Source organism: Polypterus senegalus, chromosome 11, assembly GCF_016835505.1.
Source record: "Polypterus senegalus isolate Bchr_013 chromosome 11, ASM1683550v1, whole genome shotgun sequence".
Taxonomy (NCBI): Eukaryota; Metazoa; Chordata; class Cladistia; order Polypteriformes; family Polypteridae; genus Polypterus; species Polypterus senegalus.
The window spans coordinates 34,353,755-34,376,860 of record NC_053164.1 but is presented as its reverse complement, the minus strand read 5'-3'; the positions used below and the strand labels follow the sequence as shown (position 1 = coordinate 34,376,860).

The 23,106-nt window shown below is 41.8% G+C and overlaps 1 protein-coding gene across 2 annotated transcripts in view; it reads right to left on the bottom strand.

Moving 5' to 3' along the window:
* Positions 1-625: 625 nt before the first annotated feature.
* si:dkeyp-117b11.1 (SH2 domain-containing protein 6) overlaps positions 626-23,106 on the bottom strand; it is an 89,572-nt gene continuing 67,091 nt past the window's right edge. For both annotated transcript variants that reach the window (XM_039768324.1, XM_039768325.1), the window contains 2 exons: positions 5,383-5,541; positions 626-1,104 (listed from right to left, as the gene is read on the bottom strand). In XM_039768324.1, the coding sequence (XP_039624258.1) occupies positions 988-1,104; positions 5,383-5,541 (276 nt within the window). In that variant the 3' untranslated portion in view covers positions 626-987. The remainder of the gene's footprint in view (positions 1,105-5,382; positions 5,542-23,106) is intronic.

The window sequence follows — 23,106 nt, the reverse complement described above, 5'->3', positions numbered from 1 at the left end:
GGGTGGGGTTGCCAACCAGGATCCCAAGCTGTTTTGTCATGTGTTGGGTGTGGCAATGCCAGTACCAGTGCATGCTCCCCGACCTGACCTGACTTATACAGCCTGTTACCTTATTTTTGATTGAAGCATTCCACTTTGAACCATAACATTTTGATATAATGGCCTGTTTGTTATGCCTTTTTCTAACCTGTTTAACTCAGACTGGGGTTCGGGGGGTGCTATTTGGGGGATGGAGCCTATCCTAACTAGCATAGGGCACAAGGCAGGAACAAACCCCGAACAGGGCACCATTCCATCACATGCTGAACACACACACATGCCAAATACACACACTAGGGCCAATTTAATGTTTCCAGTTCACCTAACTTGCACGTCTATGGACAGTGGGAGGAAACTCAAGCAGATTTGGGGAGAACATGCAAATGCCACACAAGGAGGACTTGGGAAGCGTACCCTGGTCCCTTTACCACGAGGTAGCAGTGTGCCACCTTGCCACCCTGCCCTGTTTGTCACACATCTAAATAGATTTTGAGGCCCTGTGGATTCAAAGCATGCTTTCTAAATCATTCTTTCCATCTACCGAACCCCTCCCCATGCCTTCAAGTCAATTTTATACTGCTTTGAATGATCGTTAAATTTTTATTCCAGACGTAAAACCAGACTATACACATTCTGAGGACTATTTATTACAGAAAAATGTTTTTTCGTCATAGCATCCTTCAGGCCCAAGATGAAAGTGCTCGCCAAGCTGTCGTAAGTGCTACAGATGAAAGTCTGCTTTGAACTGTTATCCTCAAGCAGGCGAGCTAAAGGAGGCACACACATTTCTATTCTCCCATTTCTGCCCCTTTCTGTGACGAGGAGCACCTCCCCGTATAAAGTAAATGTGGTGGCTTCCAGTTTGCCTGATTTTGCTTTCAAGTGCCTCTGCAGGGTGGCCTTCAGCTCAGATGTCCCGCTGACCCGCCGACTCTCTTGAGGTAAGGATCAGACGGTGGTGGGATGTGTGAGGCACACACTGTTTTTCGCATTGGTCTTGCTGTCGATCAGCATGATGGGGTTTCTACTGTGGTAGTCAATGATGTCTGTAACCTTGCTGAAATACTGTGGAGAAAGAAACAAAAGATTAGGAATAAAAACATAAAAGCAGCCATTGAATATTCCAAGCTTTGCGCTCATTTTGCTTTTTTTGCTACCCCTTCATCTCATTCCATAGGTACTGTATAAAAGTCACTCAAAGCTACAATGCCTTACCATGTTCTCAGAGGATGTCAGATTAAATACATGTTATAATTGCAGTAGATGGGTACCCAAAGAATTCTGGGTAGAGAAAACATGCACTTCAGAAGGGGTCGCCCACCTAAAGCTAAGCATGTTCAGGCCCGGCCAGGACTTGGACAGAAGACCAGCTAGGAAAACCTTGGGTTGCTGCTAATGCCAACAGGGGGCACTTACCCAGTGGTCTGAATGTGGATCCCAATGCCCAAGTACAGCGATGGGAATACTGTGCTATAAAAATGGTGACGTCCTTCGGATGAGACGTAAAACCGAGGTCCTGAGTCTCAGTGGTCATTAAAGATCCCTGGGTGTCATTCATTAAGCGAACGGTGTATCCCAATGTCCTGGCTAAGTTGCCCACCACTGCCCCCCGTCTCTCTAATTGGCCATCTTGAAACCCAGCGAGGCTTAAATTTTTGTCTTGTAATGTAGACCATCCTTCCAGGTCGAGCACCTGGTAAGCAAGAATCTGAACATTACTACATTAAAACATTAGAACATTAGAAAAACTGTGGAAAGAACAGATCATTCAGCCCAACAGGTTTTCCTATCCTATACATCTAGATTGTCCAAACTAGCATCAAGTTGAGATTTGAAAGACCCTAAAGTCCTGTACCACAGCACTTGGTAATTTTTTTCATGTGTCTATGGTTATTTGTGTGAAGAAAAACTTACTAACATTTGTGTGAAATTTACTCTTAACAAGTTTGTAACTATGTCCTTGTTGCAGAATTTATTTTAAAGCAACAACTGAGATCCGCTGTACTAATTCCTTTCATACGTTGAAACACTTCAATCATGTAGGGTGCATCCCGATGTCCTGACTATATTGTCCATCACGGCCTGGTCATTCTGGCCCACTAATCATCCCGTCTTTAATTAGCTGCGCCTCTTTCGCCCCTTCACCACCTAATAGCTAATGTGTGGTGAGCTTACTGGCACAAAAATGGCTGCCGTGGCATCATGCAGGTGGAGGCTGCACATTAGTGGTGGTTAAAGTGCCCCCCCACCCCACTGAAACACTTTGAATAGTGAGAACAGCACTATACAAATGTAAAGAATTAATATTATTTTTATTATTAGAAAATACTACAGGATTGTATGAGGTCCTGATAGTGGAAAGAGAAGCAGCCCTGATGGGTTCAGTGTTTGTCAGCGTACCAGGGCAGGAGATGGGGTTGGGTGGCTCCCTCATTTACAAGTATGGAAGTTTTCACATTTTATTATCATAGAAAAAAGAATCCCAGTGAATTAAATTAGTCTTTTTTTAAACTGTTTGACACCGATCAACAGAAAACGACTCTTTAAAGTCTGTGCAAAGTGGTCTAATTTAATAATGTTGTGCCAACATCTGTACTGATTGTTCTGCATTAATGGTGCCCTCCCAGATATGCAAGTTACCCCTACTGTGGGCACTGACACACCCCCATACCATGACAGGTGCTGATGCTGATTATAGCCTGGATGGTCCTTTTCCTCTTTGGCCTGGAGAACATGGTGGCTGTTTTTCCTCAAAAACTACTTCACATGTCTACTGGTTGATCCCCAAAAACATGACTCCACTGTTCACTACTTTCATCTCAGATGAGACCGAGTCCAGAGAAGTCAGCCATGTTTCTGGACAGGGGTGATGTATGGCTTCTGTTTGCAGTGTTGTGTATGAACTAGTTCAAAAGAGCGCGTTCATTGATCAAGCTCATTTATCTAAGAATGGTTACACTCTAAGTTTAGCTGGAAAAAAGTTGTGACTGCCTTTGGTCAGAGAAGGCCCAAAATGAACTTAAAAATGAAAGACCACGCCACACCAGGGTGTCAGAGTAGGCTCTGGAGTCCAGTGTGCGACAGGAATGCATCATCATCTCTCCCACTTTCTTTCTGATTGCCATTGACTGGATCACGCGGAGGATAACAGCTGACAAACTTAGAGGCATCCAGTGGACCCCATTATCCCGGTGGGAAGATCTCGACTTTGCCGACGACCCTCAAAAATTAAACCACTTGCAGGAGAAACCTGACAGACTGAAAACCTTTGCCAAGCAAACAGGCCTCAACATCAGTGCCTCCAAAACAGAAGTGATGTGTGCAAACGCCAAGCCCAGTGCACCTATCACAGTACAGTATATGATGCGCCACTCGATTATACGGAGGTGTTTAAATATCTTGGCAGTCTTATTAGTTAGGACAGGGCAGCACAAGGGACATCAGAGCAAGACTTGGGAAAGCATGCAGTGCATTGGCCAAACTTCAGCCCATCTGGAAGTCCAAACAGTACAGCCTGAGGTCAAAGGTCAGACTTTATAACAGCAAACCTGTTCTTTTGTATGGCTCTGAATGCTGGAGAGTTGTAAAGGAGGACATGAATTAGATTGACACCTTTTACAATGGATGTCTCAGGGAGATCTGTTGTGTCTTCTGGTCTGAGAAGATCTCTAATGAAGACCTTTACAAGAAAACTAAGAGCCAGCGTGTGGCTCAGGAGATCAAGATGGCTTGGCCGCACTCTCAGAATGGACCAGAACCATATAGCTATGATAGCTTTGAGATGGACACCACCTGGGAGGTACAAACAAGGCCGGCCTAAAACAACATGGCGGCAAACTGTGATAAATGAGTTGAAGGGGATCGACCTACCATGGGGTAAAGCAGAACATGTAGCTCAAAAGATGGAGGCAAATCGTCGATGCCTTACACACCTTTTGGCACAACAAATATTAGTAATAATAAATACCATACCAAACCATTTTCTAAGCAAGCTAAGCTGGGTCAAGGTTTAGGGGGGCTGAAGCCTATCACAGCAAGCATAGGGTGCAAAAGGCCCAACCAATAAGTGAAATTGAAAATGTGATGATTACCAGTTGCTGTGCTTTCTCTCTGTTATAAAAAAAAAAATCTTGGAAGGAGATGATACGTGATTTTCTCGGAGACACTTTAAGTAGGGGTCCGTACTGACCCCTACTCTCTTTTTCTGTTTCTTTTTCCGGTTTCTTTGTGGTGGTGGCCTGCGCCACCTCCACCTACTCAAAGCTTCATGATGCTCCAACAATGATGGACGGATTAAAAGGCAGAAGTCTACGTGACCATCATCATCATCAAGTCCTTCCGTGAGAACCCTAAATCCAAAGAGGACTGTTTCATTTATGTTAGGTAGAGGGGACTGGGCGGTCTCATGGTCTGGAATCCCTACAGATTTTATTTTTTCTCCAGCCGTCTGGAGTTTTTTTTGTTTTTTCTGTCCCCCCTGGCCATTGGACCTTACTCTTATTCGATGTTAATTAATGTTGACTTATTTTGTTTTCTTATTGTGTCTTTTATTTTTCTATTCTTTATTATGTAAAGCACTTTGAGCTACTGTTTGTATGAAAATGTGCTATATAAATAAATGTTGTTGTTGTTAATGTCCTGCGAGACAAGGCAGTGAGACAAAAGGACATTTGCTGTACAAGCTTTTAAATGTTCAAAGTGCTGGACGACGAGCAGATCACACTGCCAGGCAGCAGCAAGACAGCAGCTGATCCGACCGCATTTCCTTAACGTGCATTCAGCCCCCCACTTCACCACACGAGTGGCAAAGAAGCGAAGTGACTGGCATGTAGAGTGCCCTGTGTTTTGGGCGACCGAAACAAGCAGAGCCCCCTAGTAAAATCAAATAAAGAAGCAACTACCTACCCACCACCTTTTCTGAATTTAGAAGTTAAGCCCCATCATCTCTCCCACTACAGGCCGTGATTTTCTAGTGAAACTGGCTATGGAGTTTTCAGAGCTGTGCATTGCAAAATAAATGATTATAATGGATTGTCCATCCATTCATCTACCACCCAAACCTGCTTATCTAGGTCAAGCTTCAAGCACAAGGCAGGATTAACACTTGGGTAGGGTGCCAGTCCATCCCTGACTGAACACACACACACACACACACACATCAGGGGCTTATTTAGCATCACCAGTCCACCTACACTGCATGCCCATGCAGACTCCATGAAGGCTTGTGAACCCTGGTCTCGTTGTTGCTACCACCATGCTGCCCACAAGGGATTGTACCCACCAGTAAACGTTCAGGGGGTTCACCGTTCACCCCAATAAAACAGATGAGGGCACCACACTCACCTCTTCGCTCTTCTTGCCTTCCTTGCCCAGTGCGTACTGTTGGCTGTATTCCATGTAACGCACTGGGATGTTGTAGACCTTCTTTTGAAACAGAACTGCCAGGGTGTATGGCTGCTTTGTCTCCTGGCCTGAACTGTTGCGCAGCAGGAATGCGCCATCCTGTAAAAAAAAAACACAAAAAAAAAAACCAAAGGAAATGTCAGCAGAGCCAGGTGGGTGAGGTCTGGAATGAGTCATAGAAGACATGTGCCATGCAGTAGAAGCATACGCTGTGGCGGACAAAGTGAGGAATCCTGAAATGTCTAGCCTGGGGATTGGTCTAGATTTACAGTATCTGGCCAAATAGATTCAGACCACCTTATTTAGCAGACGCACTTGACAGTTAGAATCAAACAATGTCAGTTAAGCACTTTGAGCTACTTATGTGCAAGAAAATGAGATGTGCAAATAACTGCTGCTGTTATTGTGCAGCGTCCTGCTAGGTGACACCCAGTGTGGATTTTCCAGCTTTACAGAACGCAATGACAGGCTAAAGCAGCCAGCTGGCTTCAGTCTGCCTTGTATGGAAGATAATTTGTGCCAAAATTAAATGCAATCAAATGTGTAAACTACATTGAAATGCAATACAAATGCAAGTGGGACATTTAATTTGTTGTACTTAAAAACTAAACAATCAAAGGTTTGATTAATTTTCACTACGACACATCATTTTTTGTTAGTTTAAAATGCAATATTCTTTTGTTTATATCAAGTCAAAAAAATCAAACTCTAGGAAGCTGGCAGGATCAGGTTTGAATTGAAACATATGTGAGGGGTGGACACAGCCATTACCTGGCTGTCATTCAGCTGGCGTCCCACCCAGATAATGGCTGTGACCGGCCGTCATGTATAGTAGGTGGAACTGTCATGCAAGCATTAATACTCGAGCAGTAGATAAGGGAGATCAGGCGTGAATTTTTAGTGCAACAGCAGAAGCTGGCCTTCAGTGTACAGAGGCAGAGAGTCTCAGTCAGGCCATCCGTCAGGAGCAGGCCCGATCTGATAATACGATAGGGAGTGACAGCCCTTAACGTACTGTATAGTAGCATAGGATCGGCCACATTAACAACATCAAACTTGAACTGAAATGCAGTAGAGGGGACTGCCATGCAAGCCTTAAGACTGAAGCACTAAATAAGAAACACTAGGAAGATCAGGTTGAACTAATGGTGCAGCACCAGAAGATATACAGTGCATCCGGAAAGTATTCACAGCACATCACTTTTTCCACATTTTGTTATACTACAGCCTTATTCCAAAATGGATTAAATTCATTTTTTTCCTCAGAATTCTACACACAACACCCCATAATGTCAATGTGAAAAAAGTTTACTTGAGGTTTTTGCAAATTTATTAAAAATAAAAAAACTGAGAAAGCACATGTACATAAATATTCACAGCCTTTGCCATGAAGCTCCAAATTGAGCTCAGGTGCATCTTGTTTCCCCTGATCATCCTTGAGATGTTTCTGCAGCTTAATTGGAGTCCACCTGTGGTAAATTCAGTTGATTGGACATGATTTGGAAAGGCACACACCTGTCTATAGAAGGTCCCACAGTTGACAGTTCAGGTCTGAGCAGAAACCAAGCATGAAGTCAAAGCAATTGTCTGTAGACCTCCAAGACAGGATTGTCTCGAGGCACAAATCTGGGGAAGGTTACAGGAAAATTTCTGCTGCTTTGAAGATCCCAATGAACACAGTGGCCTCCCTCATCCGTAAGTGGAAGAAGTTCGAAACCACCAGGACTCTTCCTAGAGCTGGCCGGCCATCTAAACTGAGTGATCGGGGGAGAAGGGCCTTAGTCAGGAGGTGACCAAGAACCCGATGGTCACTCTGTCAGAGCTCCAGAGGTCCTCTGTGGAGAGAGGAGAACCTTCCAGAAGGACAACCATCTCTGTAGCAATCCACCAATCAGGCCTGTATGGCAGAGTGGCCAGACGGAAGCCACTCTTTAGTAAAAGGCACATGGCAGCCCGCCTGAAGTTTTCCAAAAGGCACTGGAAGGACTCTCAGACCATGAGAAACAAAATTCTCTGGTCTGATGAGACAAAGATTGAACTCTTTGGTGTGAATGCCAGGCGTCACTTTTGGAGGAGACCAGGCACCACTCATCACCAGGCCAATACCATTTCTACAGTGAAGCATGGTGGTGGCGGCATCATGCTGTGGGGATGTTTTTCAGCGGCATGAACTGAGAGACTAGTCAGGATAAAGGGAAAGGTGACTGCAGCAATGTACTGAGACATCCTGGATGAAAACCTGCTCCAGAGCGCTCTTGACCTAAGACTGGGGCAACGGTTCATCTTTCAGCAGGACGATGACCCTAAGCACACAGCCAAGATATCAAAGGATTGGCTTCAGGACAACTCTGTGAATGTCCTTGAGTGGCCCAGACTTGAATCCGATTGAACATCTCTGGAGAGATCTTAAAATGGCTGTGCACCGACGCTTCCCATCCAACCTGATGGAGCTTGAGAGGTGCTGCAAAGAGGAATGGGCGAAACTGGCCAAGGATAGGTGTGCCAAGCTTGTGGCACCATATTCAAAAAGACTTGAGGCTGTAATTGCTGCCAAAGGTGCATCGACAAAGTATTGAGCAAAGGCTGTGAATACTTATGTACATGTGATTTCTCAGTTTTTTTATTTTTTAATAAATTTGCAAAAACCTCAAGCAAACTTTTTTTCACGTTGTTATTATGGGGTGTTGTGTGTAGAATTCTGAGGAAAAAATGAATTTAATCCATTTTAGAAGAAGGCTGTAACATAACAAAATGTGGAAAAAATGATGCGCTGTGAATACCTTCCGGATGCACTGTACCTACTGTACATATACAGACTGCCAGGCAGTGGAATCAGACCTGATCTGATAATGCAATAGGGAGTGACGACACTAAGTATAGGGACACTAACAGCATCAGCCCTGGACTGAATTGCAGTAGTGAGAACTGTCATGAAAGCACTAGATAAGACATACCAGCAAGATCAGGCGTGAACTGATGGTGTAACACCAGAAGCTGACCTTCAGTGTACAGAGGCAGAGAGTCTCAGTCAGGCTATCCGTCAGGAGCAGGCCCGATCTGATAATACGATAGGGAGTGACAGCCCTTAACGTACTGTATAGTAGCATAGGATCGGCCACACTAACAACATCAAACTTGAACTGAAATGCAGTAGAGGGGACTGCCATGCAAGCCTTAAGACTGAAGCACTAGATAAGAAACACCTGCAAGATCAGGCCTGAACTAATTGTGCAGCACCAGAAGCTGACTTTCTGTGTACAGAGACTCAAGTCTCAATCAGGCCAGCCAGCGGGATCAGTCCCGATCTGATAACACAATAGGGAGTGGTGACCTTCAAGGATCAAGTGCAAAAGACGAGGGAAGCTAACAGCATTGGCCCAGGACTAATATAGACTGGTGAGTGCTGCCATGATAGCATGAAGAATTAAGGCCCTAGATAAGAAATACCAGCAAGATCAGGCCTGAGCTAAGGTTGTAACACCAGAAGCTGACCGTCAGTTTATAGAGACTGAGTCTCAATCAGGCCAGCCAGCAGAATCACATCTGATCTCATAATACAATAAGGAGTGACAACCTTGAAAATTGATAACACTAGGGGGCTTACCCCCTGCTCGCTTCGCTTGTCAACCCCCCCGGCCTGTGCTATGTGCCAGCCACTTCGCATGTCTGCCGCTCACGTATGTGGATTTCACTTTCACTAAACAACAAATCTTTAAATTCTCGTGGATACGCCTCTTCATTGGGAAGAAACACTACCTTTTCCTGATGGCAACACAAATTAGATGATCTACAAGTCTCCGACTTAAAGTTTAAATCCGAACAATATACAGTATTCAATCTCCTTTCGCTGTTCTGTTATTTCACCAAGTAATAATTTCAGTTTGTTTGCACTAATGCGAGACCTTTGAATTTTAGTACTTTCATAATCTCTAACCTGCTCTACATGTGTATCACTCCAGCGGTTTTGAGTTCTTTATGACATTATACTTTGTCTTCTACTCTTTGTCTTTTATTTCTGGCCCTGGGCATGGTTAAATCTCTTGGCACAAATTCTTGTTTCGCGGGACATAAAAGTCTTTCTCTGAAAAAGTCACATCTCATCCCAGGCTAAAAAAGTCTTGTCTCGTCTTGTCCCTAGATTTTTTTTTATTATAATAGAGAGATAAGATCAAGACAGCTAACAGCATCAGCCCTGGACTGAAATTCAGTAGCTTATACTGTCATGCAAGCATTAAGACTGAAATGCTACATAAAATTTTCAGCAAGATCATGCTTGAACGAATGATGAGCTATGGTATACAGCCAGAGAGCCTCAATCAGGCCAGTCAGAGGTATCAGGCCTAAACTAATGATGTAGCACTGGAGGTTGACTTACACCATGAAGTCTAACTGTGAATCAGGCCAGCCATTGGAATCAGACGTGACCCGAGACTTCAGGTGGAAACCCATTCTGTTGGTGTATACTTGAGTATCTTGATTGCGGCAGCTAGCAGTACAAGGTCTTAACACATTGGGCAAGAGTAGAGTTTGACTTTCACTATACACACTGAGAGTTGTAATCAGGCCAGCCAGCAGGATCAGTCCCGATCTGATAGCACAATAGGGAGTGGTGACCTTCAAGGTTTAAGTGCAAAAGATAAGGGAAGCTAACAGTATCAGCCCAAGACTAAAATAGAGTTGAGTACTGTCATTCAAGCATGAAGGCTAAGGCCCTGGATAAGAAATACCAGCAAGATCAGGCCTGAACTAATGGTGTAACACCAGTAGCTGAAGTTCACTATACAGACTGAGATTCTCAATCAGGCCAGGCCATCAGAATCAGGGTTGAACTGATATGGCAGTTGAAGGAGGTGTGCTGCTGGTGTATATTTGAGTTTCATGATTACGGCAGCCATCAGGACAAAGACTTAACTGATGGGGCAGCAGGAGAGTCTGACCGTCTGGTAGACAGACTAGGATACGGACTGCGAGTTTCAATCAGGCCACTCATCAGGATCAGGCCTGAACTGATAGTGTGGCACCGGAGGTTGACGCTTAGTGTACAGACTGAGTTTCAATCATGCAGACATTCTCCAGCATGGAAGTGCCCTTCTAAGATAATGTAGGAATATTAGGATCACACCCGAAGGGAACACCAGCAGGGTACGCCAACATTTTGGTAAAGTGACTGAAATTCTTGACCAGGCCTCAGCTGATGGTGGAGCAGATTAATTGCTTGCGTATGGATTCATTTTCTGAAGGATGAATGGTGGAGTGGCGTCTTCCCTGTGCTAATGCTGGAATATTATAATCAGGGCAGCCATTGTTATCTGGTCTCTAAGTAAGGTGATCTTGTCTGAAGCAGGAACATTCTGAACTGCTTTGTCAAGGAAAACAAAGAAGATGTTCTTTTCTTCCTCTGTTGAATCCAGTGTAGGAGCATATGTGCTAATGATTGTCATATGGGAAACTTCCACCAGTGTGAAGCGCAGGGTCATTAAACACAACAGGGAACTCTGGGATTTTCGGATGGAGTTCATTCTTGATAGCGAGGCATCTCTTGCTTTGGTCGGCCTTTCCAGAAGAATGTATATCGGGTAATGGTCTCAGTGATGGATCCTTCATCAGTGAGACAAATCTCACAGAGGGCACAGATGTTCCCCTTGTAGTTTTGGAGATCTGAGGGTACGAGGCCTGTTCTCCTTGGTGGTCGGTTGGTGGTGACACATTCCAAGAAGCTACGATAAAAGATGTTTTTTAGGTTTTTCGACTGAATGTACAGAGGTTAGGGTCTTCATGTATAAATGGTGCATAAGCCAAAAATATCGAGTATGCCTGTTTCCACGCATAAATGATGTGTTAAATGTATAAAAATATGAGATGTATAAAACTTGGTGTAAAGTCATGCACATTTTAACACCAGCAAAACCAAGGAGCTGGTGGTGGATTTTAGGAGGCCCAGGCCCCTCATGGACCCTGTGATCATCAGAGGTGACTGTGTATGGAGGGTCCAGACCTATAAATACCTGGGAGTGCAGCTGGATGACAAATTGGACTGGACTGCCAATACTGATGCTCTATGTAAGAAAGGTCAGAGCCGACTATACTTGTGCTGGGGTGGCAGCATAAAGATGAAAGACGCCTCACGCCTGGACAAACTTGTTAAGAAGGCAGGCTCTATTGTAGGAGTAAAGTTGGACAGTTTAACATCTGTGGCAGAGCGACGGGCATTAAGCAAACTACTGTCAATCATGAAGAATCCACTGCATCCACTGAACAGTGTCATCTCCAGACAGAGGAGTAGCTTCAGTGACAGACTTTTGTCACCGTCCTGCTCCACTGACAGACTGAGGAGATCGTTCCTCCACCACACTATGCGACTCTTCAGTTCCACCCGGGGGAGTAAATGCTAACATTACTCAAAGCTATTGTCTGCTTTTTTTATTTTTATTTTTTCATTTTTATTACTATTTAATTTAATATTGTTTTCTTTGTATCTGTATACTGTTGCTGGATTATGTGAATTTCCCCTTGGGATTAATAAAGTATCTATCTATCTATTTTCACGGCAGCCTCATCCCATGTGTACGCACGTGTCTGCTCAGTTCAGCAAGCGGCTGGCACCCAGCATCAAAGCAGTGCTATCGTTTCTGTGTGGTTTATATTTTCTTTTTTAGATTTGCATCCATGATGTGGGATTTATCAAATACAGGGAAATTAATTGCATATTGTTTACAAATTTAATTCACTTAATTGCAATCATTCTATCTCTATATATAATCTTCATTTGGATCTTGATCTTTGTTTGTCCGCGAATGAATTAGAAGAAGAAGCACTAGATGGCAGTAGAGAGACAGCTAAAACATAGGCATTGCATTAAGAATCTCCTCCAGGCTTATACTACTGAAGACTGTAGTACGCCAGTCACACCTCAAAACACAGACATTCAAACTAAACAAATTGTTGTGCTTTAAATTAACTAAAGAGATCTTCATTTAGATCTTGATTTTTGTTTGTCTGCGAATTCCACACATGCGTAGACCACCTTCCAGTTTAGTACGTTGTTGTTACTCACGGATGTCAACAATGTGCTGGAATAACGAAAGGGGTGGTGGACAGTGTTACGCTGGTTAGCTCCTGAGGCCTGGTTAGAGAATGAGATTGCTGAAGACAAAAGGTACGTGCCTACGTAACATATGAATGAAAGAAAGACAGTGGGTAAAATGAATGACAACGTAGCAGCACGTTCCAGAAATTATTATTGTTACGTTGCGGCGTGAGTGGTGCGTCTCACAGTTGTACCGTGGTTTGCTCACATGTCAGTGAAGTGATCCCTATTTTTGCTTTAAAAAGCCTGGATACCTATGTGTCCACCTTTTATAACCATTGCTCCGTGTATATTGCCTTACTTTTTGGATTGCCACAAAGCAACCTGCGAGATTGGAGAAAGGTAGAGATCTTGAGAGGAAATGATAGCATCGTGAAAACGAGACGGACTGTGAATGGACAGAGGCAGAAATGCTCCTACACCACCACATAAATACTATTCGGACAGTGATTCCGAGTAGGCCGTTAATATCCAAGGGTTTTCTTTTGTAATTTTGTTTCCCTTATAAAAAATCATAATCCTGTGCGACGAAGGGCCCAGTTCACGACTGGCAGCCGTGTTTAAACAGGGAGCCCTTCACAGACAACTTTAACGTGCGCAACGTAGTTGGTCGCACATGGCTAGTAACACTATAATTTTGCACAGAATGGCCAAACTATTCCAACTACCATAGCTGCTTTATTGTTGTTAAAAGACATCTCAAATGGAAGAATTAGAAGTGAGTGCATATTTATAGATGATGATGATGACTGGCTTCTAATTCGATTTCGATTTCCAAGAGCCATCCTCTTGGAGCTGTGTGCTGAACTGGTACTGGCTTTACAAAGGCAGACTTTGAGGAATTGTGCAATACCTGCTCTTTTGCACGTTCTGCCACGCTTGGGTTTTTAGCCACAGTTACTTTTCAACGTGAACTTGCTGACCGATCTGGTATTTCACAAACATCACTGAGTCACGCCATGCCAGCTGTATGGGATGGGATTATCCGCTTGTCATCCAGATATATAAGATTTCCTTACACTGTAGTTGAATTGGAAAACACGAAAGTGCAATTCACAGTAACGTCTGGTTTTCCAAATGTAAATCAGAGTGGTCAGCTGCACACACATTGCTATTGCAACGACACTGGACAAGTTACATCAGCCAGGGATGAATCAGCAAAAGAATGAGCTGACATTACAGAAGCTATAGCTGGAGAACCTATAAAATTGGCAGCTGCACACAGTCGCAGGTACTTTTTCCAACAAGTGCAGCAAAAGGCAAGCAGTCCTTTTAACACAATATGTTAAAGCACCAACGCGGGGTGAAGCCTGTCTAGATATAGTATTTTACAATAATCAGGATAGAACTGAGGGTGTAGAAGTGATTAAACCACTAGGGTCAAGTGACAATAATATAATACAATTCTCTCAGTGTTTTGTAAAAGTGCGGATGCAAAGATTGAAATTGTCAAGTCTAACTTTATAGTAGGGCAAATTTTGAGCAGATGCAGCAAAGTCTGAGGAGGATACAATGGGATAAGATTTTAAGTGAGGAGACAGTCAAGCAGCAGTGGAACAGGTTTAAAAATGTTTTACATGTAATGCAGGACAGGTACATATCTAAATTTGGAATTAATAGGAAATTTAAAAAACTCCACAGTAGGTTAATAAAGAGTTAAAAAAGAAGCTGCAAAGGAAAAAACAGATATATATATAAGGCATACAAGACTAACGTGAATCCAAAGTGAATAGTAGGGTGTATGAGAACATGAGGACAACCATTAAGAAGAATATTAAGGAGGCTAAAAGACAAGTAGAGAGGAATATAGCAGATAAGATGAAAGATGGCCTGAAGAGGTTCTTTCAGTATTTTCTCTCTATTATAAAAAAAAAGTCCTGGAAAGAAACAGTAGGGCGACAAGACGTGATCATGGAAGACATTTACAAGACCCACAAGTCTAAAGAGATTGGCCACGGAGTGTCTCGCGGGGACCTTAAACATGAGACTTTGTGCCAAGAGATTGACCCAGGACCGTCTCTCGATGACGTAGAACATGAGATTCTACGTACAACCAAATAAGAGCATGGGCAGCAACACACTCAGTCGTGTTAAGGCTTTGAGCACACACATATCCAGGGCTCTCGGCGCATATAAAGCATATAAGGACAATACGTTATAAATGAAATGTGGACGACTAAGCGAAGAAAAGAAAGAAAGAAAGCAGCGCGGAGAAAACAGACTCAAAAGTGCTAGAGAGACAAAAAAGAAAAAGAATAATCAAGGTGTAAATTCAGAAAATAAGGAAAGTAATTATCAGCCCGGAACAAGTGGAATTGAAAAAAATGGCATGTCCAATCCGGATAGGAATTAAAAGACAGAGAGTAAAAGACAAAGTAGAACTTCATAAAGACGTTCACAAACGTTGGCGCTATACACATGCAGAGCAGATAAGAGATTATGAAAGTAGCGGAATTCGAAAGGCTCAAAAAAAAAACCATTGGTGCGATACACTTGTGGAGAAAGTTAAAGAATATGAAAGTAGGAAAATTAGAAAGTTTAAAAAAAAGAAAGTAAAGATCGCAGTAGCGCAAACAAATGGAAATTATTACTCGAAAAAGGGAAAGTAATCACCACGGACCAGGGGCCTCATGCATAACGCCATGCATGGAATTCGCATTATAACATGACGTTCGCACAAAAGCCGAAATGTAGTTTATTTTGTCATTAAAGTAGAACATCATAAACTTCATCTTAAAATCGTTTAATTAACCAGTTTCTCAAATCACATCGTAATTAAAGTAGCACGTTAAATGCTTTGTTTTGTATTTGATCTTCTGTGTGCTCTATGTGTGTGAATCACTACGCGCTTCCGCTTTCTCTTTTTCCGACTGGACACAGAATCCATTACATTTGTGCTATTACAGCTCTCTGAATAATTAAAATACTGAGATGTATATGTGATATCTTTTTCATGATGATAGGAGTTAAAGCATGTTATTAAACTGGGGAATACGGTGCGTGATTGTGCACGACCTTTGATGAAATTATTGTAGCGGTACTGTCTCTTTCAAACATACTAACCTCCAATTCCTGTCATTACTTTTCTTTCTCCAAATACCCAATCGCCACACAATCAGCTCTGTAATAGACGTTAAGCCATCTGTAAGCTTACAACGTTGATTCTTCAAAACTTTTAATGAACATTGAAATATCTTTGTAGTATAAGTTTAAATTATTCTATCCATCTATCCTTCCAACGTCAGGTCAGCCCCAGATAGAATACAGCACGAGGTAGGATCAATCCGTGAACTTGCTAGCACTGCGGCACTGTGTCCTCACATGTTTAATTATTAACAATACAGATTATTTAAATGAAGTTAAAGTTTTATCTGTATAATATAGTCAACATATTTTGCTGCATTTCATCTTAAAAATGATATCGTCATCATATGTAAATACGCGCTTTATAAAGTGGCGCAGGTTTTGCGATATTATAACTGTAGTGCAAGTTTACAGTGGGGTGATTGTACTTATAAGTACAAACCGTTCTACAAGGAGCAATTGATGGACTGATTGACTGTTTCTGAACCGCGAGGTCCGTACAGGAAAGGCTTTGAAATGTTTTGCCGTGGCTGAGACAGCGTGTCCATGAAACTGTATACCGATAATTCTCTTTCCGATCAGCTGCTGCTGTGATTCACACTCAGATACAGTGATACAAATACTCCGAGTGGTGCAGTGAGAGTAATATGGAGAAAGATAATCTGCTCTGGCAACCCTTAAAGGGAGCAGCTGAAAGAAGAAAAAAAAAGGTGCAGTGAGAGTAACAACGCTAAAGCAGTTATGGTATTTGGAATATTATGGCTATTCCCTTGACAATTATATTGTTACAAGTTAATTACAATCAGATGCATTACACTAATAAACAATATGCAGTTAGTTTCAGTGTATTTATAAAGCTGCGGCAGGAATGTGGTTCTAAGAAATAAAGATAAACCACACAGGAACAGTAGCACTGCTTTGACGCTGCGTGCCGCCAGTCTGCAAAACCGAGCGGAGAACTTGTGTACAACAGGGTATGAGGTACCGTGGAAAAGTGTGTGGCTTTATGCCAAGTTTAGGTTTTATACATCGTGATTTGACCATGGGGCCTCATGTATAAATGGTGCGTACGCACAGAAATGTTGTGTAAGATGTCAAATCGCGATGTATAAAACCTACACTTGGCGTAAAGCCACGCTCTTTTCCACGGTACCTCATACCCTGTCGTACACAAGTTCTCCGCTCGGTTTTGCAGACTCGCAGCACCCAGCATCAAAGAGGTGCTACTGTTCCAGTGTAGTTACTCCTTATTTTCCTGACGCAGCTTTATAAATACACTGAAACTAACTGCATATTGTTTATTAGTTTAATGCATCTGATTGTAATTAACTTGTAACAATATAATGGTCCAGGGAATAGCCATAGTATTCCAAATATATTAACGTTGTTACTCTAACTGCACCTTCTTCTTCTTCTTTCAGCTCCTCTTGTTAGGAGTTGCCACAGCGGATCATCTTTTTCCATATTACTCTCACTGCACCACTCAGAGTATTTATATCACTGTATCTGAGTGTGAATCACAGCAGCAGCTGATCGAAAAGAGAATTATTGGTATACAGCTTTAAGGACACGCTGTCCCAGCCACGGCAAAACGTTTCAAAGCCTTTCCTGTACGGACCTCGCGGTTCAGAAACTGTTTCATCCCAAGAACTTTAAATGCACTCAATCAACTGCTCCTTGTAGAACTGTTTGTACTTATAAGTACAATCACCCCACTGTAAACTTGCACTACAGTTATAATATCTCACAACCTGAGCCACTTTATAAAGCGCGTATTTACATATGATGACGATATCATTTTTAAGATGAAATGCAGCAAAATATGTTTATTATATTATACAGATAAAACTTTAACTTCATTTAAATAATCTATATTCTTCACTGGGAGTGTCGTGAAGGATAGAATAATTAAACATGTACTACGAAGATATTTCAATGTTCCTTAAACGTTTTGAAGAATCGGCTTACAGATGGCTTAACGTCTATTACAGAGCTGATTGTGTGGCGATCGGTTACTTGGAGAAAGAAAAACAAGGACTGCAGGGGCGGCTACGCCAATATATATTGAATATAACACAGAAAGAGAAAATAATGACACAGCTAAAAATGCAGAGGCAAATTTCGACAAAAGTTAAACGCTTGTGTCATGAGCATGAGGCAGCTACGCAGTGTCCGCAACGGACATGGCCATCCACCGTGCATAAGATACCATATTGACATCGGTGGGTGAAGGGGCCACTGATTCTTTTTCTGCCCAGGGCCGCCACAAGCCTAGAGCCGCCCCTGAGTACTGCTGCAATAAATTATTTCATCGAAGGTTGTGCACAATCACTGCGCCATGAAACCCATGTTTAATAATGTGCTTTAACTCCTGTCATCATGAAAATGACATCACGTATACATCTCAGTATTTTAGTTATTCAGAGAGCTGTAATATCATGAATGTAATGGACTCTGTGTCCAGTTGGAGGAAGAGAGCCGGTTTAAGAAGCAAGTAGTGATTCACACACATAGATCACATACGAGTAGAAGATCAAATACAAAACAAAGCATTTAACGTGCTACTTTAATTACGATGTGATTTGAGAAACTGGTTAATTAAATGATTTTAAGATGAAGTTTATAATGTTCTACTTTAATGACAAAATAAACTACATGATTAAAGTGGAAATGTCGAGATTGAAGTTGACATTTCGTGCTTTTTCCCCACTGTGTGCCTTTTTTCTCTGTACCCTAATAAGCTTTCATATGACACTCAGACAGTGGGCTTACAACTCTTCTTTCCACGGCGACTTTGATATGTGACTTCTTTTTTATTTCTGGCACTGTGTGATTTGTGAATGTGAGCTTTCAAGTTTCTCCAACACGCTATGTCACTCGATCAACTTCCTTTTGTTGATTATACCACGGTTTATTTGAACAAATAGTATGTTTTTCCTTTACCTCCACTTGGTATTCGCTGAAATTCTTAGATTTTCCCCCGTGCTTTTACCATTGTCTTTTCACAGAAGGCTGCGCTTAAGGGCGATTTATATTGATTTGCATATTCAAAGAGGCGTAATTCAGGGAGGAGTTGGGGCGTTACATAATGTGCGTGCACGAGTGTTTTTTTTTCACGCTGACCGGGATTTATGTAACGGAAGAACGTGGAAGTTGGAGTACGCACAGATTCCTACATGTAGATTTTTCTGGCATTTTGGCTTTTGTCTTTACGCCATGTTATAGTGTGAATAATACGCACGGCGTTATGCATGAGGCCCCAGGTGTCATTGAAACAAAAGCAGGATAAAGCGAGGTCAGAAATAAAAGACAAGTATAAAACAAAGTAAAATGTCATAAAAAAACAAGGGGGCCAAACGCATACAGAGCAGGTTAGAGATATGAAAACTGGAATTCAAAACACATGCAGGGCAAGATACAGAATATGAAAGCAGAAAAAAACGACAAAACAAAGAAAGCAAACATCGCATTAGTGCAAAGAAAGAGAAATTATTACTCGGAGAAATAACAAAAAGGCAAATAGTGATCGAATATATGGACACAGGTGATATGTCAGAAGTATGTAAATATTGTAAGGCTTTGAAGTTCAAATCAGAGTATTTCAAAAACAGAGTTTACCTCACATGCATTTATTGGTTACTTTGCAAAAAAAAAATGATTAACTGCTGATGATGAAGATCGTTTTGTCTGTGCTGAAATTCCAAACAGAGAAACCTATCCTGAATTGTGGTATAAAGTCATTAAACACGTCTCACTGACCTCATTTAAAAGATTCAGCACTTTGGGACTCGAAAGACTCCAAATATTGTTTTTACAGAAGTTCTGAAATAAAAGTGAAACTAATGACATAGCAACAATTCAAAGAAAAAAAAATCTTAAAAGTGTGTATCCGGAAAAACAAAAATGGGGGTTGGCGAGTGACGCCCCCTAGTAGTAGTAAAAGAACAGTCAAGGAGATTAAATGGATCAGGAATAGTAAAGGGGAATTCAAAGATACAGACAGTGATATACAGCAGCAGATGCTCTAAACTCACAACCTCCCGGAGGTAACAGGGACTACTAAGGAGTTTCTGAGTGATCTGGTAATTGTAGAGAGAGAAGTACTGCTCAGATTAAATATTCTGAAATCAAACAAATCACCAGGACCAGATATCATATATAATATAATATTTACCCTCAGGATCTTAGCGAGTACATATTGCGATGGATGGCCAAGATTGTTACTGTTATTAATGTTATTAATGGCCAAATGGGGGGAGGCAGCTTGATGGCTCTAAACAAATCCAAATCATATTATGTTATATATGTTATGCAGTATAATGTAATATATGTTATATTATATCATATTATCTACTGTTGAATTCTGGTCCGTACTTGTAAAATGTTTTATTTTTATGCTGTATTGAGCATTTGTTCTGCTCTGTGTATGGTTTTGTATTGACCCCCTTCTTTTTGACACCCACTGCACGCCCAACCTACCTGGAAAGGGGTCTCTTTTTGAACTGCCTTTCCCAAGGTTTCTTCCATTTTTTCCCTACTCGTTTTTTTTTGGGAGTTTTCCTTGTCTTCTTAGAGAGTCAAGGCTGGGGGGCTGTCAAGAGGCAGGGCCAGTTAAAGCCCATTGTGACACTTCTTGTGTGATTTTGGGCTATATAAAAATAAATTGTATTGTATTGTATTGTATTGCCTGGCTGGGACACTAGATGGGTGGTGTAAGGACAGAGGGAGAGAACATGTTTGGGGCATTATCTTCCGCAGGACTCTAAAGAGCAGACCCCTTGTGTTGCTACAGTACCATGGATTCCTGCAGGGCACACTGGAAGTTGGAATTTGGACCTGCCCTATTGGGTTCCATGGGTGCCACCAGGGGGTGTTGCAGGTACGGCTTGCTCCTTTTATATATCCGGAAGTGCTCCACAACCTTTTTTTGGCATCACTTCTGGGTGTGGCAGAAGCACTGCCACAAAGGGCTCAGCCGTACCTGCAGCACTCCCTGGTGGCACCCACGGAACCCAACAGGGCTGCTCCAATCTCCAAGTCCCAGTCTGCCCTGCAGGAATCTGTGGTGCTGCAGTAACCCAGGGTGGCTACCCTCTAGTATCCCAGGGAAGATAAAACCCCCAAACATGCTATCCAACTTAGTCCTTCCACCCAGCTGGTGCCCCACCCAGGTAATGGCCCTGGCCATCCATCACAATATATAAACCCATGACACATATTTTTAGGAAGTCACTGCGCAATGGGGAGCTTTCGGAAAGGACTGGAAAAATGGCAAACATCATCCTGTTGTATAAAAAGGATGACTGGGCAGATCCAAGCAACTATAGACCAGTAAGCTTAATGTGCATAACAGGAAAATTAATAGAAGGAATTATTAAGGATACGATTGAACAACACCTGGCAAGGACAGGAGTTATAACTCAATAGTCAGTATAGGGTGAGTCGTGTTTTACTAACCTGCTGGAATTCTATGAGGAAGCAAAAAAAGGAAATGATCAAAGTGGAGCTTATGATATTATTAGCAAAACACCCGCGCTTCGCAGCGGAGAAGTAGTGTGTTAAAGAAGCAATGAAAAAGAAAAGGAAACATTTTGAAAATAACGTAACATGATTGTCAATGTAATTGTTGTGATTGAGTGATGAGTGTTGTTGTCATATATATATATATATATATATATATATATATATATATATATATATATATATATATATATATATATATATATACATATATATATATACACATATATATATATTTATTTATTTACACACACACACATAAACATATATATATATACATATCTATACATATACACATATATACACTCACCTAAAGGATTATTAGGAACACCTGTTCAATTTCTCATTAATGCAATTATCTAATCAACCAATCGCATGGCAGTTGCTTCAATGCATTTAGGGGTGTGGTCCTGGTCAAGACAATCTCCTGAACTCCAAACTGAATGTCAGAATGGGAAAGAAAGGTGATTTAAGCAATTTTGAGCGTGGCATGGTTGTTGGTGCCAGACGGGCCGGTCTGAGTATTTCACAATCTGCTCAGTTACTGGGATTTTCACGCACAACCATTTCTAGGGTTTACAAAGAATGGTGTGAAAAGGAAAAACATCCAGTATGCGCAGTCCTGTGGGCGAAAATGCCTTGTTGATGCTAGAGGTCAGAGGAGAATGGACCGACTGATTCAAGCTGATAGAAGAGCAACTTTGACTGAAATCACCACTCGTTACAACCAAGTTATGCAGCAAAGCATTTGTGAAGTCACAACACGCACAACCTTGAGGCGGATGGGCTACAACAGCAGAAGACCCCACCGGTACCACTCATCTCCACTACAAATAGGAAAAAGAGGCTACAATTTGCACGAGCTCACCAAAATTGGACAGTTGAAGACTGGAAATATGTTGCCTGGTCTGATGAGTCTCGATTTCTGTTGAGACATTCAAATGGTAGAGTCAGAATTTGGCGTAAACAGAATGAGAACATGGATCCATCATGCCTTGTTACCACTGTGCAGGCTGGTGGTGGTGGTGTAATGGTGTGGGGATGTTTTCTTGGCACACTTTAGGCCCCTTAGTGCCAATTGGGCATCGTTTAAATGCCACGGGCTACCTGAGCATTGTTTCTGGCCATGCCCATCCCTTCATGACCACCATGTACCCATCCTCTGATGGCTACTTCCAGCAGGATAATGCACCATGTCACAAAGCTCGAATCATTTCAAATTGGTTTCTTGAACATGACAATGAGTTCACTGTACTAAAATGGCCCACACAGTCACCAGATTTCAACCCAATAGAGCATCTTTGGGATGTGGTGGAACGGGAGCTTCGTGCCCTGGATGTGCATCCCACAAATCTCCATCAACTGCAAGATGCTATCCTATCAATATGGGCCAACATTTCTAAAGAATGCTTTCAGCACCTTGTTGAATCAATGCCACGTAGAATTAAGGCAGTTCTGAAGGTGAAAGGGGGTCAAACACCGTATTAGTATGGTGTTCCTAATAATCTTTTAGGTGAGTGTACACATATATACACACATACATACATACACACAAATACATATATATACATATACATACACACACACATATATAATATATATACATATATATACATATACATACATATCTACATATATACACACACAGCTATTTCAGCAGTGCAATACGCTGCTTAAAACGGATAACTCCCGCTCTTACGTGCAAGTCTGTGGATATTATGAACTATCGATTTGTTCAAGTTCTATTTAAATTTTAAATAGAAGGAATTTTTATTTAGTCGACAGAAATATCTTTGGTAGGAATGGTAAAACAGACAGGAATATTATTCCTGAATAAATCAACTCAAACCTTAAACAACTTATAATATTTTGCTCTCCATAAAAATATATCCTGTCTAAATTATACAAGTTAGAAATAAAGTAAACATTAAAAGAACAAACATTCAAATTTCTTTACTCTTATGTAATTTTAT